General features: G+C 48.4%; 1 protein-coding gene across 2 annotated transcripts in view; it reads right to left on the minus strand.

The window, feature by feature from the left end:
- HDGF (heparin binding growth factor) overlaps window positions 1–16,709 on the minus strand; it is a 30,842-nt gene that overhangs the window by 8,162 nt on the left and 5,971 nt on the right. For both annotated transcript variants that reach the window (XM_040332410.1, XM_040332409.1), the window contains exon 2: window positions 1,005–1,081. In XM_040332410.1, the coding sequence (XP_040188344.1) occupies window positions 1,005–1,081 (77 nt within the window). The remainder of the gene's footprint in view (window positions 1–1,004; window positions 1,082–16,709) is intronic.

Below are 16,709 nucleotides of genomic sequence, written 5' to 3' on the forward strand. Positions count from 1 at the left end.
GCTGGCTTTTAAGATTTTTTTGTCCAGCGGATCCCATCTTAAAAAGGGAAATAAATTAGGCTGCACAAATAGATACTTTAACATGTCACGCTTTAAAATAGTGCATGCTCGTGGAATGGCGCCAAACATCTCCATATGCGACGCTTTAAACGTTTTTTTTTTTTTTTTACAGGATTACCAATTTAGAGTTACAGAGGTCTAGCGATAGAGAGCTCTTGCTCTTCCGCCGACATTCACATCTCACATGTGTGGAGTGAACACCGTTTACATATGTGCGGTCACAAAAACTATAAACATCACTTGTGACAATAAAGCATGACAGGTCCTCTTTATAGAGAGAGATCTCAAGTCAATAGGACCTTACATTTCTCCTCTGCAATCAAAAGTACTGTGGGGGGGGGGGGGGGGGGAGGTCTCATTTACATTGGCCATGAACCGCAAGTGACGTCACTCAGGTCCTCCTAGACCAGTGATGGTGAACCTCGACTACATTTCCTACGATGCTCATGCACTCTGCAGTGTAGTTGGGCATCATGGGAAATGTAGTTCCAAACCATCTGGGGTGCCAAGGTTCACCATCACTGCTCTAGGCCATAGAGATGAGCGGAGGCCATCTTTCTCTGGTCATCTCTGTGGCCAGCTGCCGCCGCATCTGTTCCCAGGCTTCCCAATCGACAAGGAAACCTGGAGTACCACCGGGCAGCTTACGGCATCTATCTGCAGCCATAAACCCCGGTATTAATGTAACTACTAAGATATTTTCTCAGAAGGTCGGCAAGTGGTTAACATTTCTGCTCTGATATGAAGAGAATTACAGAACACACAGCAATGCATAAAAAAGGCAAAGCAGCACTGGTACTAACCAAGAGCAAAAATGCTCTAAAAACTGTCCTGACTGGTGACCAACAGGACTCAACTAATTTACAGCCAACACTGAACCCTTCCATTCTGAATTCTCTCACCATCAAAGCTTGTATACAAACGGGTCTTTATAAACAACTTACGTTTCGTGTGTGCCGAAGAAGAACACTTGGTATTTCATAGATGTGGGCTTAGCAGCTGGCTCAAGGACTTCATCAATCTGAGGCGACAAAAAAGAGATAGGGTCATGATGCTGGCATGGAATAAAAATAGACGTCAAGTGACAGGAGAGCTACATTGAAGATCAGACAATGCAAGACGACTTTTTCCCTTCAGAGACACACAATTGCGACTAGAATTAGCGACCTGGCACGGCGGGGGCGCACGGAGACACAGGATACCCCATCCTGTGTCTCTGTGCGCCCCCATCGTACGATCGCAGCGGGAACATGCCAGACGGAAATTGAGGCCATGGCTTTGCGGCCCTCTGCAGGCCTATACTTCCTTCTGTGATCTGGCGCCATCTTGTGGTGGCCGTTGGTATGACAAGACAACCAGCAATTCTAATGGAGCTTTCCCTGTGTTTTCACTGCCATCTCCTTCCCTCCAATTAGAACCCCCAAACATTTTAAATATTTTTTATTCTAACACCCTAGAGAATAAAAAGGCGATGGTTGCAATACTTTGTCACACCGTATTTGCGCAGCGGTCTTACAAGCGCACTTTTTGGGAGAAAAAAAAAAAAAAAAAAAAAAGAGATTATATATATATATATATATATATATAAACGCCAAGTAAATTGATAGCCAACATGTCACACTTCAAACATGCGTCATGGAATGGCGACAAACTTTTACCCTTTAAAATCTCCATAGGCGACGCAAAAAAAAAAAAAAAAAAAAATATTATACAGGTTGCATGTTTACAGAGGAAAATAATTATTGCTCTACCAATCGCAGCGATACCTCACGTGTGGTTTGAACACCCCTTTCATATGCGGGCGCTACTCACGTATGCGTTTGGTTTTGCATGCAAGCTCGGCGGGACGGGGCGCATTTCTGGGTTCTAGATTCCAAACAAATTTGTCAAACCCTTTTTCCGACGTGCGCGGACACCTAGGGGGAACACCGGCGTGCGCGGACACCTAGGGGGAACACCGGCGTGCGCGGACACCTAGGGGGAACACCGGCGTGCGCGGACACCTAGGGGGAACACCGGCGTGCGCGGACACCTAGGGGGAACACCGGCGTGCGCGGACACCTAGGGGGAACACCAAGCTATGTCCATGCACATTAGGACAATTAGAAGCACTACAGGCAGAACACGAAACTCCTAAACAAGCAGCAATTTTTAAGCATGGAGCCTTCAAGCTCAGATTGCAGCACGACAGAACGGATTTCAGATTTTCAGTAAACCGAGTTCTCTGGACTCCTTTCATTGATAATGTCACTCTTGGCCCGGAGTACCAAACAAAAGCTCATTTTGTGGCGCTCACTCGCACAGCGTGGGTACACGTCATTCAGAGCATGTGTGTCATTCCACACCCACGGGCTACATACTAAACAAGGCCACGGGGGCAGTATTCTTATGGCAGTGTACAGCTTTTATTGCTGGTGGAATTATCACAAATCCTTTACGGACAACGGCGGCACCGCCAGAGCGCTAATCGCATTACAGGACTTCATGGCGTATTCTAACAATTCAGGAAAACGGAGATGGAGAGGGTGCAGAAAACAGGGAGCTGTGATGTGTCCAGTCTTAGGAAGGCTGTCAGGAGGAATAAATCACACTCCGCTGCTGATCAAAGCCAGCAGGCGGTGGGCAGGAAACCAATGTTCTCCTTGCCCGTCTGAGCAAAGAAAAAAAAATATGAATTCACAAAGAGGGAGCAAGGATGGGGACTGGCATCGGGCTGCAGCTTCAACACACCCACTGCTGACCATTATTGCTCTATAGCAGGGAAAGGAAACTACAAGTCCCATCATGCCTCTGGGAGGAATTGCAACTGCCAGCCTTGCAGTGCCTCATTGCAAATGTAGTCCAACAGCTGGGGGGCCCTAGGTTGCCAACCCCCTGGCTCTTGAGGTCAGCTAGAAATAAGGAGCAGATTATACATAAACTACGCATTTAAAGAGAACCTGTTAGATGCCCGATTTTGACACTTCCGTTGTAAAAGTTGGAAACAGAAGTTCTCTCTTCCTCCCTCACCCTTGCAGTCTTCTGGGACAGACAAGCCCCAGAAGACTGCATCCGCCATTCAGGATGCGCAGCGTGACTCGCGCATGCACAGTGGGCTCCCAGCTGTGAAACCACAAAAAAAAAAAAACACAGATGGGTGTGCATAGTGAAGATGCCGGGGACTGAAGACAGTGGGCGACACCGCTGGATCGTTGCATCGTGGGACAGACGAGTGGCTGATTGCAGCTACAGATTTATTCCCCCCCCCCACAGGTGACAAACTCCGCTTTAACAGCAGGAGAGACCAAAATGGTGGACACGACCATTGTCAGCAGGAAGTGTCATATCAGCACCTGGAGCTCTACAAGAGAGCAAACATTCCACTCCCCGCCCGTCAGAGAGCAGGTGCAAAAAAAAATGGCTGCCATTATGGAGGCCATACATGTGGCCAATTCAATGAACGATTGTTCCCTTCTCCAATTGATCTCTCTTGGTAAGAAGGAGGCTCCACTCACACTTGGTCGTATCCAAGTTGCAACCATTCCATGGCTTTGACCAGTGATAATGGACAATGGTTGCATTTTTGTACTATAAAGGGTTCATTTTAGTTTTTTTAACCCCATTATGTTACTGGCCGATTAATTGATTATAAATGTAATCGATTACAATTTTCATAATCGATTCGTTGTTTCAGCCCTAGTTGACATTGAAGTCTATGGCCCTCAAAAATTGACCCGTCATCCTTATTAGAAGGAATCAAGTAAGACAAGAAATACTTTCCGAGGGCCAGATTCTCGTAGAATCCCCGGCGGCGTAGCGCAAGCCATTTACACCACGCCGCCGCAATTTACTGGAGCAAGTGCCGTATTCTCAAAGCCCTTGCTCCGTAATTTGCGGCGGCGTAGTGTAAATGGCCCGGCGTAAGGCCGCGTAATTCAAAGGGGGCGGCTTGTATTTAAATTAAGCGCACCGCCGAACCGATCGAACTGCGCATGCGCCGGCCGTAAAAATAGCACAGTGCGCATGCTCCAGCTCACGACGGAAAACATCAATGAAGCCGACGTGAGTCATTTACGTAAAGCCCTATTCGCGAACGACCAAGTAAGACGACGTAAAAAGACGACGCTGTCCCGACGCCATACTTAACATGGCATACGACGGACCTTCGTAAACTTAACCCTCATAAAGCAGGGGTAAGTTTACGCTTACGGAAACGACGAGGCGGCGCAAAAACTTTCAGGAATCGGCGCATCAGGCTCATTTGCATAGACAAATGAGAAATCGTCGTAAACGCCATCTAGCGGCCAGCGTGGAATTACATCCAAGATCCAACGGTGTAAGTGGCTTACGCCAGTCGGATCTACGCCGTATCTATGCGTAAATGATTCTAGGAATCAGACGCATAGATACCCGGGCTCAGAAACAGAGATACGACGGTGTATCTGGAGAAACACCCGTCGTATCTCTTTTGAGAATCTGGCCCCTAGTATTTACTAATGCTAGCAACAAGAGAAGTATGGTTCTCTTTTAATTCATACTTACCTAGGTGGATGCGGCATCTGTCCTCCGCCACCTCTTCACCGAGAACCGAGCGATCGAACACCGCTGATCACTCGTTTTCACAGCTCCCCAAGCAGAGCGCTGCAGACTGTCGGTCACAGCTCTTTGCTCTGGCCCCCGTCCTCACCGGAAAGCTGAGCCGTGAAGGGGGCGGAGCGGGCCGTATCAGCCTCTCACCGAGAGGCTGAGATGGGCATCAGTCCAGGCACCTGGCCAAAAAATGTGAGATCACCTTGAGGGGGGGGGGGGGGGGGTGCCCTATTTCTGAAGAACTGAATTTTGGGGGTGTTTGAACTGTCCCTAGTTTACTACGGTCTAAGAGAGAAAACAAACATTTTTGCATGATGGGAGTAGTTGTCAAATTATCACGGCATTGGAGGGGGAAGCAGCCTGATAATGATGGGATATTACTGACTGCCACTCAAGTGGTTAAAGGATGAGGGATTTTTAGAAGCGGCGGGGCCTCGGAAGACGTTGCTCCATTGATCTGACACTCACACGCTCTCCTAGCTGCACAGTCATGCTGGCTTCTGTGTAAATCTGTTTTACGGCTCGGTGATGACATGTTACACAGGGTGTTAAAGTCATAAGCTTCTTGCAGTGGAGTTGGCGGTAATCTTGCTGTAATAGGAGGGAGTCTCCTGAGGGCAATGGGTGTGCCTGTATGCTTTTATAGATCCTCTGCTGATAGAAGAGCGGCACACCTGTGTACTCCATGCTGCAGGTTGTAGCCGTGACCCCGAGAGACTCCGGATTCATTCAGTGCTAGAACAGACTGCAAAGTGTGACAAAGGTCTCTGGGCAGTCCTACTACCGTCCATAACGTCATAGGTCTCTGCACACAACCGCAAGGTCCCTCTCACCAGAGAAAAGTCATTGCTTCTTGTGTCCCCAGGACAGGAAGTGATGGCAAAGCAACCCGATGGGGACTCACTTTGAATGAAGTTCCCATTAGCCTAGATTCACACATACGTGGCGTGAGAAACGCAGCGATCCGTTTGTAACCACACCATTTGAGATGCGGATGTCCATTTAAAAAAAAAAAAAAAAAATAAGTAGCGACATACCCAATGTTCTCAGATTTGCCTTATGGAAAGGTCACTGTTGGGAATATCCAAGATGTAGGAGAAGCCAGGGGGGTCACCCAGGTCGCTAGGTTCCAGCTGTATCTAAATCACCACATTGAGGTGAACCGGCCCTTAAAGGGGAGGAATGCCGACACCTAAAGATGTTATACCTTAAAAATACGCAAAGGTAATTTTTAAAGTGCAGTACTTGCATTCTTTGTGCAGTTGGTTTTGCACAGAGTGGCCCTGATCCTCCTCTTCTGGGGGTCCTTTAGGGGCACACCTGGCTCCTCCTTTTTTCGAGTGCCCCGTGGAGAGCCGCTCTCCTGCAGGCGCGCTCAGAGCACATCTGCTGCGCATCGCAGTAAACTCCCTCTGCTTACATTTACCTTTAGGTAAACCTATAATAACGCTTACCTATAGGTAGTGAAAATATCTCCTAAACCTGTACAGTTTAGGAGATATTTACATTACAGGCAGGAAGTGACATCACTGGCGCATGCACTCTGAAGGAACAGCCCACAAGTACCGCTCTTTCCGAGCCCGTGCCGTGGACACCGGTGTCCTGTCGAGAAGCGCCCCCCCATATCGAATTGTGCCCAGGACGAACGGCGCCTTACGTCATAGCACAACCGCATATTTGCCAATCAGCTGGGATGATGCAACCAGGGCGCATGCGCACACGGTAAGTATCATCGCTCGATGGGAGATACCATTTCAAAGGCACAATTTAAACCTATACAAACAGCGAGGGGAGACCGCAGTTCTCAGATTGTGCCTCGCTGCTGCTGGAGGGCGGCTAACGGCGAGGCACAATCTGAGAACGGCGGTCTTCCCCCGCCGTTTGTATAGGTTTCAATTGTGCCCGTGAAATGGTATTTACCATTGAGAGATTCCTCCTACGGTGTGCACTTGTGCCCTGGCACTTCACTCCAGCTGATCAGCAATTCAGCTGGAGTGCGGCTCCATCCTGGGGGCCCGCAATGGGTGGGAGTGGGCCGGGCCTGTTCCCGTGCGAGAGCGACTCGATCACAGCTCTGGCCACTCAGAGCCTGCAAACCCGGAAAAAACTTTGGGGAAAAATGTCAGCCATCTCAGCGGTGTGCAGGGACCGCTGAAACAACTTCATTGTAAGGTGAATATTTCATAACAAGCTAGTATACAATGCATACTGGCTCATTATGTTTTCGTCTTGCAGGGTTTCTTTTTTTATTTATCCCCCCCCCCCCCCTCAGGTTTACAACCTCTTTAGGACCGAGCGATCACATGACCACCGATTGCACAGTTCATTCCACTCCAAGCAGGGACTGTGCCAGAAAAACAAACACCTGACTTTTGTTTTCCAGGCATAAAAACACTAGAACTTGATTGGTTACCATGAGAAGCGCCGGCCTTCCATTCTCCAGGCTCTATCAGACTTTCCTGTGCTGCAGCCAGCTAGAATCTTATTACGGAGAACGTTGCACACAGCCTGCCAGGCGCTCAAAGGCCGAGTCGTATTCTTAGCCATCTGGCAGAGTCTGCCCAGGCAGCTGTACCCAATATAAACTGCCCCATCAGCACTTCATCCCTGCACAGGCCCCCCGACAAAAAAAAGTGCTGCCCGTTCTCCCGCCAGCCTTCAACACTGACACTGCAACCCACTCCTTTTTTCTAAAAGAAGATACTTTATTGAAAACGGCACAAAAAAAAAAATCCATAATGGACTTTTTTTTTTAATCCGATCACGTGGCTGCAATGCTCACATATGTAGAGGAAAGATAAGACCAAACCATTGTCATTACCAAGCAGGAAGCAGAACCCGCTTATGTAGCAGAACAGTTCATGCTGAATTGCAGGTATGGGGTTCTCTTTTTTTTTGCATAGTTACAGTAAAACCTTGGTTTGAGAGTGTTTTGCAAGACAAGCAAAATGTTTTAATACATTTTGCCTTGATATACAAGCGATGTCTTGATATAAGAGTAGACGTCATGTCACAACCGAGTATAAAATAGAAGAAAAGGAGACCAAGTGTAACAATATGGTTACATTTAATGAAGGTACAACATTTAGCAACATATTGCTACACTAAGGCTGCATTCACACCTCGGCGTATATACGCCTGAAGTGCGACGCTCGAGCCGCAGGAGGGGCGAATTTCACATGGGCATAGACAATGGAAATTATCTGTCAAAAAAAAAAAAGTAAACAAATCGCGGCAAAATCCCCCGCATACGCGGCGTTACAATGTCAATGCAACCTTAGAGTGCCTCTCTTCTCTTTTAGGCCCCATTCAAACCCGAGCGTTGTGTCGCCTGAAGCGCGACGCTCCAAAACGCTAGCGGGGAAAAAATACATTATTCTCCATGGAGATGGTTCACATCTCCAAAACGCCTGACGCCGAACGCCTGAAGCTCAAACAAGTTCCGGACCCTCTTTTGTTGCGCGAATTGGGCGGTTTGAGCGTTTTGCATTTCCCATAGAAAGTAATGGAAACGCTCGATTCAAGCATCTTGCGCGACAACGGGCGTTTTGTCGCTTTAATCAATAGAACATTTCACCCAGGCAGAAGATAAAAAAAAAAATCTACAAACATAGCAACAAGTGCTGAAAAGATGATCATTTTTCCTATTGGCTAAAATAAAAAAACGTCGAAGTACAAAAACTTCGGACGACGCTGTATGCAAACGCGTGAGTACGCACAACAAACCGCCGTAAAAAAAACCGATCAAAACCGCTACGCTCAGGTGTGAATGCAGCCCAACACCCTGTAAAAAATAAAAGCTTTGATATACAAGTGCTTTGGATTACAAGCACGTTTCTGGAACGAACCACGCTCGCAATCCAAGGTTTTACTGTACTATTGTCCATTTAGTGTCATTGTACGTATTCATATTCCATACTTGATGGTTGTAGCAAGAAAATAGGAGGAATAAGGAAAACAAAGTTTTTACTATGGCGTCTATTTGAAGAGATCGTCACCAACATCCTCCCGGGGAGGAAAAGGAGTCCCTTTGACAGCCTGGAGTCACCATGGCTGTGGGGGCACTCAGGAAGGGGAGGAGCCAGGAGCACTGCCCCCACCTAAGAAAAAGAGGATCGGGGCCACTCTGTGCAAAACCCTTGCACAGGATGCAAGTATTACTCGCCCCCCTTTTACTTTTTTTTTTTATACAAAGAAACTTTACAAGCCCTTTAACTGCTCACAGAGAAGAGTCTCTTCTGTATTGCATAGAACATTATGGAAGGTAAGAGCGAGCCTCAACTAGTTCTAATCTGCCAGTTATTTGATGTTCACAAATATGTGGTGTGTTGGATAAGCCCCGGCAATGCTCCCTCCCCGGACAGATCTTCCCTGCAAGTCTCAGAAGTAGGTCAGCTCAGAAATGGAGCTGAAAAATCGCAGGTCTTTTCCAATCGTTTCCTGGGAAGCCGGGGACAAGACAAATGCAGAAAAAGCTAGAGAGACTATCCAGGAGAGCAATACAGGAGCTGCACTGCCAACTCGCTTTTTATAAGACTGTCACTAGGTCATTCATTTCAATAAAAATATTTGCATAGGATTATATAGGCATGTTATCTAGAGGTCGTAAAGACATCCAAAAGTCTTGAGACGCCTGCTGGGCGCCGCCATCTTGATCTGTCATTAAAGGGGGAGAGGGCCCTGCCTGCAATAAAGGGGGAGAGGGCCCTGCCTGCAATAAAGGGGGAGAGGGCCCTGCCTGCAATAAAGGGGGAGAGGGCCCTGCCTGCAATAAAGGGGGAGAGGGCCCTGCCTGCAATAAAGGGGGAGAGGGCCCTGCCTGCAATAAAGGGGGAGAGGGCCCTGCCTGCAATAAAGGGGGAGAGGGCCCTGCCTGCAATAAAGGGGGAGAGGGCCCTGCCTGCAATAAAGGGGGAGAGGGCCCTGCCTGCAATAAAGGGGGAGAGGGCCCTGCCTGCAATAAAGGGGGAGAGGGCCCTGCCTGCAATAAAGGGGGAGAGGGCCCTGCCTGCAATAAAGGGGGAGAGGGCCCTGCCTGCAATAAAGGGGGAGAGGGCCCTGCCTGCAATAAAGGGGGAGAGGGCCCTGCCTGCAATAAAGGGGGAGAGGGCCCTGCCTGCAATAAAGGGGGAGAGGGCCCTGCCTGCAATAAAGGGGGAGAGGGCCCTGCCTGCAATAAAGGGGGAGAGGGCCCTGCCTGCAATAAAGGGGGAGAGGGCCCTGCCTGCAATAAAGGGGGAGAGGGCCCTGCCTGCAATAAAGGGGGAGAGGGCCCTGCCTGCAATAAAGGGGGAGAGGGCCCTGCCTGCAATAAAGGGGGAGAGGGCCCTGCCTGCAATAAAGGGGGAGAGGGCCCTGCCTGCAATAAAGGGGGAGAGGGCCCTGCCTGCAATAAAGGGGGAGAGGGCCCTGCCTGCAATAAAGGGGGAGAGGGCCCTGCCTGCAATAAAGGGGGAGAGGGCCCTGCCTGCAATAAAGGGGGAGAGGGCCCTGCCTGCAAATGTACACTTCCTGGAGTAGCCAAATTTCCTAGCAAGTTCAAATTCACATTGCATAGCTGTTGTGGAACTAAAAGTACCATCATGTCTCTGCCTTTGGGAGTCATGCTTGTAACAGTCAGCAGCTTGCAATGCCTCATGGTTGCCCATGCAACAGCTGGAGGGCCACAGGTTGACTGGGCAACAACCGATCTGACTTTAGAGCACTTGTCGCATCAGAGGTCAGACCCCATTTAGTGCAATGTAATAGTTCTAACCAGTGCGACTTAAGAAAAAAGGTTCCTGCAACTACTTTTGGTCTGGCTTTGGTACGAATTGCATGAACTTCTGTTAAAGAAGTCGTGCCAAAGCCATGCGGGGGTCCGACTTTGCAGTGTGAACCCAGGCTGAGAGGATAAGTTCACCTTTGGAACATTGTTCCAGGTCTCTCAAGTTTTAGGGGGGGGGGGGGGCAATCAGGTTTCAGCCTCAATATCCCCCCAATCCTGTGAGCGTGTGTGGGGGGGGGGGGGGGTTCTTCTCGCTTCACCCGCTGTCCCTTTTTAAAAGTAGGCTCCGTCCACACAGCCGTGTCGTTCATTCACAATTTTTGGTGAATGAATAAACTACAAGTACCATCAGCCACCCCTGTAAAAGCAACAGAGCTATAGACAGTGTGTGCAGGAGCCCGACATTGCACCTTGAGATCTGTTGATCACGGGTGCAACGCTTTCCAGGTGGTTTAAAAATAAAAAGCACTTTTTTGCCTGCATTAAATTTATTTTATGTAAAGAAGAATTTAATACACTATTTTTTCTTTGCCTTTACCTGCAATTTTGGAAGTCAACAAGTAGGAACTTACTGTGATCTTCACTACATACAGACTTGAGTAATATACAGTCAACATAATGCAAGATATCAATGAGACGCTCTATGAACGCCACATCCCCAAGCTCAGCCGCCACCAAAATGATCACAACACTAAAATAGAATAAATCCGCTTCCTGTTGGGAGTTTCATCACTTACACCAATCAGAGTAAAACTGCAATCATACTAAACAAGGCACAAATAATTACTGACAGCAATAAAAGCCACAGCCAGGAAGAGGAAAGACTGACACAACGGCCATTATGACGCTGCAAACTGAAATAATAAAAGGAATTCAGGGGAGAACTTTTCAGGATGCGCAATAAATAAAACCACAAACTAAATGGAACATGTACTGAAAGAAAAATAGAAATGATGCAGACAGGTGCCTGGCCTACACCTTCAAAATACTTCCCCCCTCTCTTTCATTCACACAATACACCACAGCAACCCCAATCCTCCATTTGAGTCCCCCACTGGTGCTCCTAGATCCTCTTCAGCAAGTGCCCCCATAGCAAGCGGCTTGCTATGGGGGCACTCCTGCATGCTCGCTCCCGAGCCACCCTGTCTGTATTGACAGCCTGAGAGACTTAACCCGCCCCCTGCTCCCTTTTCACAGCATTTGATTGACAGCATTGGGAGCCAAATGGAGCCACTGATATCAATCTGCCCTGTAAGGAGGTAAACAGCAGCAGCAAGTGCCACTGCTCTTGTGCACATCGCTGGATTGGGATCAGGCTTGGGCAAGTATAAGGAAAGGGGAGATTGTCTCTTTCATAGTCTGTGTGAGGCAGACACTGAGAAGAGAGCTGGATGACAGAGGCACGTAAACTGACCACACTGTCAGATCAGCAGCCACAATAAACATAATCAGTTTACAGAGGGGAAGATAGGACCAGGCAGGATCAGCCAGGTATTGCACAACATGGAAAGGGACAATTGATTTGGCAAAAGAACTGGGCTATATCTTGCGCCTTAAAAAAGGGACAGGAGCATTTTTTTTCTTTAAATCACAAACATGTCATACTTACCTCCACTGTGCAGTTCGTTTTGCACATTGTGGCCCCGATCCTCCTGTTCTGGGGTCCCACAGCGGCTCCACCCAGCATCAGATAACCCCCCTCTCGGTAGCCCTCTCCTGAGAGGGTTACCTAGCGGGCGCGCTCCTGTGTCATACACTCAGCGTCCATAGACACTGAGTGTATGACTCTGCCCCGCGTCATTGGATTTGATTGACAGCTGCAGGAGCCAATGGCTGCGCTGGTATCAATCTATCCAATCAAAGCCAGGACTGCAAAGGCGAGAAGGACGGCAGGGAGACTTCCACTGAAACTCAGGGCTCAGGCAAGTTAAAAAAAAAAAAAAAAAAAAAAATGGGGGGCCCAAACACAGGTTTACAAACCCTTTAACTTTGTATTGACACCAGCAACGGATCACAAAAGCAGTGCGATTGGCATGCAGTGCAGAAAACACGCACACGGATCGCAGCGTTTCCCACACTTCATTAGTGTGAACTTAGCTTTAAACACTTTCTCCAGTAATGTTTACACTTCATTGCTCTGAACCGGCTTCCAGATAGTGACAGTGTGCCATGCCAGGGCAAAGTGCATCAGTAAATCCACAGGTAGTGTTCCCAGGAGGAGCATACACCACAGTAATGGCACGCTAAAGGATCAATTTTAGCACATGATAAAACCTACTGATGTACATGTTCTGATATAGTTGACATTTCACCACAATGCATAGAAGACCTATATTAAAAGGGGTTGTAAACCTACATGTTTTCTCACCTTAATGCATCCTATGCATTAAGGGGAAAAAACATCCAATGGTATCGGCCCCCACCGAACCCCCATTTTACTTACCTGACCCCTCAAAAGTCCCGCGCGCGTCCACGTGATCCTCTTCGGTTCCCAGCCTGGCCGTTGATTGGCTAGGCCGGATGGATTGATAGCAGTGCAGCCATTGGATGGCGCTGCTGTCAATCACAGCGGATGACGCGGCGCGCCAGGGGACAGGGCCGAGTGATACAGTCGGCGGCTATGCCCGCCGTTGCATCACGGGAGAGCTTTTGCAAAAGCTTTCCACCATGCGAGCTCGCATGCATGAAGGTGGAAAGCTTTTGCGAGGAGGAGCTGAGACAGCCGCCGAGGGACCCCAGAAGACAGGATTAGGGGCCACTCTGTGCAAAACGAGCTGCACAGTGGAGTCAAGTATAACTTTTTTTTTTTATTAACAAAGTTTGCCTTTAGTGTTCCTTTAAGGTGAAAAAAACACCTTGCAGTGTCCGCCCCCGTTTTACTTACCTGAGCCCCAATTTTCCATGGGCGCATCTCCAGCATCCTTCTCTCCACATAGTCTTGGCTTTGATTGGATAGATTGATAGCAGCGCAGCCATTGGTTCCCGCTGCCGTCAATCAAATCTAATGACTTGGGCGCCGGGGCCGAGTCATACACTCTACGTCGAGTGTATGACTCAGGAGCGCACCCGCAAGGTAACCCCCTCGGGAGAGAGCTTCCCAGAAGGGGTTATGCCATGGGACCCCAGAACAGGTGGATCGGGGCCATGGGACCCCAGAACAGGTGGATCGGGGCCATGGGACCCCAGAACAGGTGGATCGGGGCCATGGGACCCCAGAACAGGTGGATCGGGGCCATGGGACCCCAGAACAGGTGGATCGGGGCCATGGGACCCCAGAACAGGTGGATCGGAGACACTTTCCAAACGAACTGCACAGTGGAGTCAAGTATGACATGGTTTTAAAAGAAAAACGTAAACCTTTAGTGTGACTTTAAGATGCGATTTGCTTCCTGGCTACTGAGCAATTTCAAATCCCAAGTCAAGGTGGTTAGGCCTGCTGAAGCCCAGCAGCTCTTGGCTCACCCTTGCGTTATTACAAGGTGGTTAGGCCATGTCTGCTTTCCCAGCCTCGGCCAACATGACAGACTAACAGTTGTGCTTCCATAGCGATAAGAGATAAGAGCAGCCGCGCAGCACATAATCCAGGATGACTGTGCTCAATACATGTTATTCTGACACGCTGCACATACACCATAGTGAGCTGTCAGCCTGGATGCACACGCTGCAAGAAAGAGGTCAGACAGAGCAGCGCCGTGGACTCGGCTACATTGTGCATTCCTGGGAATCCAGCGGGGCCTTTACATACACAAAACACAGCCAGGGACGGAACGTGACCCTCTGTATAGTAGACGGGGGTTATAGTCCTCTAGAGGCAAAGCTGTGGGAAGGATTACAGGGAGCAGAGAAGAGAGGCAAGCCAACAATACATTCACTGCTAGGGTGCATAAAGAGGACCTGTCAAGTGAACCAATGTTTTAGGAGTGAAGCAAACAGGTTCACCTTCAGACAAGCGCCAGATGGCAATGTGTGTTAGAGGTCATCTTCGCTCCTGTAACAAAGCCCCACCCCCATCCCCGTTCTGCTAGCAAAGGTTCACTCAAGACCCAGGAGGTACCTGGAAAGCATCAGATTTCTTGGTGCTCCCCTTGGCATGCCTGTCATGTGATGGTGGCACTGTAAATCACTGATGAGGAGATTTAACAGTTGCATGCTATGCTAGCCCTCAGATCTCATAATCTTGCCATCATTGAGAAGACCACACAGGCAGAGTCCGAGCGGAAGAAACAGATCAGAGAAGGGGAAGATGGAGATAAAGAAAGGGGAGATGAAGAAAAGGAAAACAAAGAAGAGACTGAAAATAAGAAGCTCAGACGTCTGAAAGGCGGCCATATTCCCTCCAAGCGCGATTCGTCATCACCGGGCACCACCAGAGCACAAGACATGACAGTCCACGTTACAGGGATATTACATTCATGATTTGAGGGCGTGTTCTCCCCCAAAGACCCACTAACACCAATTATTTATAACACGGGTCTCCAAACTGTCTTTGCTTGCCTTTTCCAGCAGATGGGGCACCCTCCAACCCAACACCAACCATGGGGCACCCCCACAGACCCTGATTTTTTTTTCTCCCACTGACCACCAAGCAAAGGCCTATGGCACGTTTTACTCCCGCCATTCTGGTTGTACCCAAGTCAAACAGATAGATCGACTTGGGCACAATCATCCTGCCCATCGATTGAGATTTCCAACAATCGGCCCCTGCTAAACCCCAAGTTGCAGGAAAAAATAAAAAATAAAAAAATCGCAACATTTATGGAAGGTTTTAAAGCTCTGATTGGGATCAGAATAGGGCACGTCACTATTTAATTCTGCAGGACCTGGAGGGGGAAGGGGTATGCTATGAAGGACAGGGGGCCAGTTTATGATTTGGCAGCACTGCGCTAACAATGTCATGTATGGAAGACGAAATGCTTTTAAAAAATAAAATTAAGGCCCAATAGCAGGTCTAGAGAAAATTATACAAGCAAAAAAAATGTATAAATAAAAATGTCATTGAAAATATAGATTTTTCAAAAATTATATATATTTTCAATTTAATTTTAAATATTCATACAAGGAGCTTTTTCTCCAGTGAAAAAATAAATTGTATGTATTTTTTTTCTCCAGTGGAGAAAAAAGGTCCTTGTTTGGTTTCAAAGTTTAATGAGATGACATTCATGCAGGACAACCGAGTAACGCCCTAAATATAGGAGGAAAGCCTTGGAAAATACATACAATGACATTCCACGGGGGAAGCCGTTATGCAATTCATTCGGGAAGGCAGACTTTCTCCAGGCCTCAAGTTCATCACCACATCGGGGGTCTGAGCTCGCCAGATGTCGCCATGTGTGCGTTCAAAAGACCGCCTGGGTAGCCCCGCTGAACTGAGGCTCCTGATAAGTGGACAGTTTGGAAGTCGGGGTGCCTTCAGTGTTGCAACATCGGCAATAAACAGAAAAGCGTTTGCTTTCTGAAGAGTGAGAACATTGCATCTACACCTTTTGTAGTAACAATACTAAAGAGCGCGTGCAACCAAGCAAAATTAGTAGCCAGCTCCCAGCGCAGGTCGGAGAATCAGACCGATCAAGTTGGTTGTTACAACCTTTCATTGGCTCCCCACGAGGTTTACTGCAGGACTTTGTAAACCTATAACCAATAATTAAAAAAAAAAAAAAAAAAGTTTTCCGCAGGACTTTCAGAGGCATCGCTCAGAGAATTTATGTCAGGAAAGGGGCGGGGCTAGGTGGACCAGATCCCAAGCCGCTCACTAATCTGGAAGCGTGCCAGGAAACCTGCAACTGAAGTGTACAAATTAAGTGTCCCGCCAGGCAGCACTGCCCTGTTTTACTAGTCAGAGGCCGGCCTGTCTGTACAGTCAATGAATCTCTTAAAAACAGAGCGGAGGATCAGAGGCGAGGAACTTTGTACTCTACACGAGGGTGGAGAAACCTACAGGAGTGAGGCCGTCCCGGGACAAAGCACCCCCTGGGCGCATTAGAAACATTTTAAATAGATGCCAAGTAGATGAAAGTATTTAAATGGACTCGTTATCACACATAGTACATGTACCACAGGACTCTACCATTATCATTCTTGCTTGTTTGGCATCAGTGACTCACTAGGTAAGGAGGTGTGTTTTGGCACAAACACGAAGTGCGAGGGGGGGCACTGTGGGCAAAGTGACGCCACAAATGTTGTCAACAAAAATTAAGTTAAAATAGGGGGCGAGAGGGCATCCAATCATGCTTGCTCTGGGGGCACTCAACAGGAGGGAGGCGCTAGAACAGCCAGCAGGGGAACCAAGAAGAGGAGGATCAGGGCTGCTCTGTGC

This window comes from Rana temporaria, chromosome 13 (assembly GCF_905171775.1).
Source record: "Rana temporaria chromosome 13, aRanTem1.1, whole genome shotgun sequence".
Classification (NCBI taxonomy): domain Eukaryota; kingdom Metazoa; phylum Chordata; class Amphibia; order Anura; family Ranidae; genus Rana; species Rana temporaria.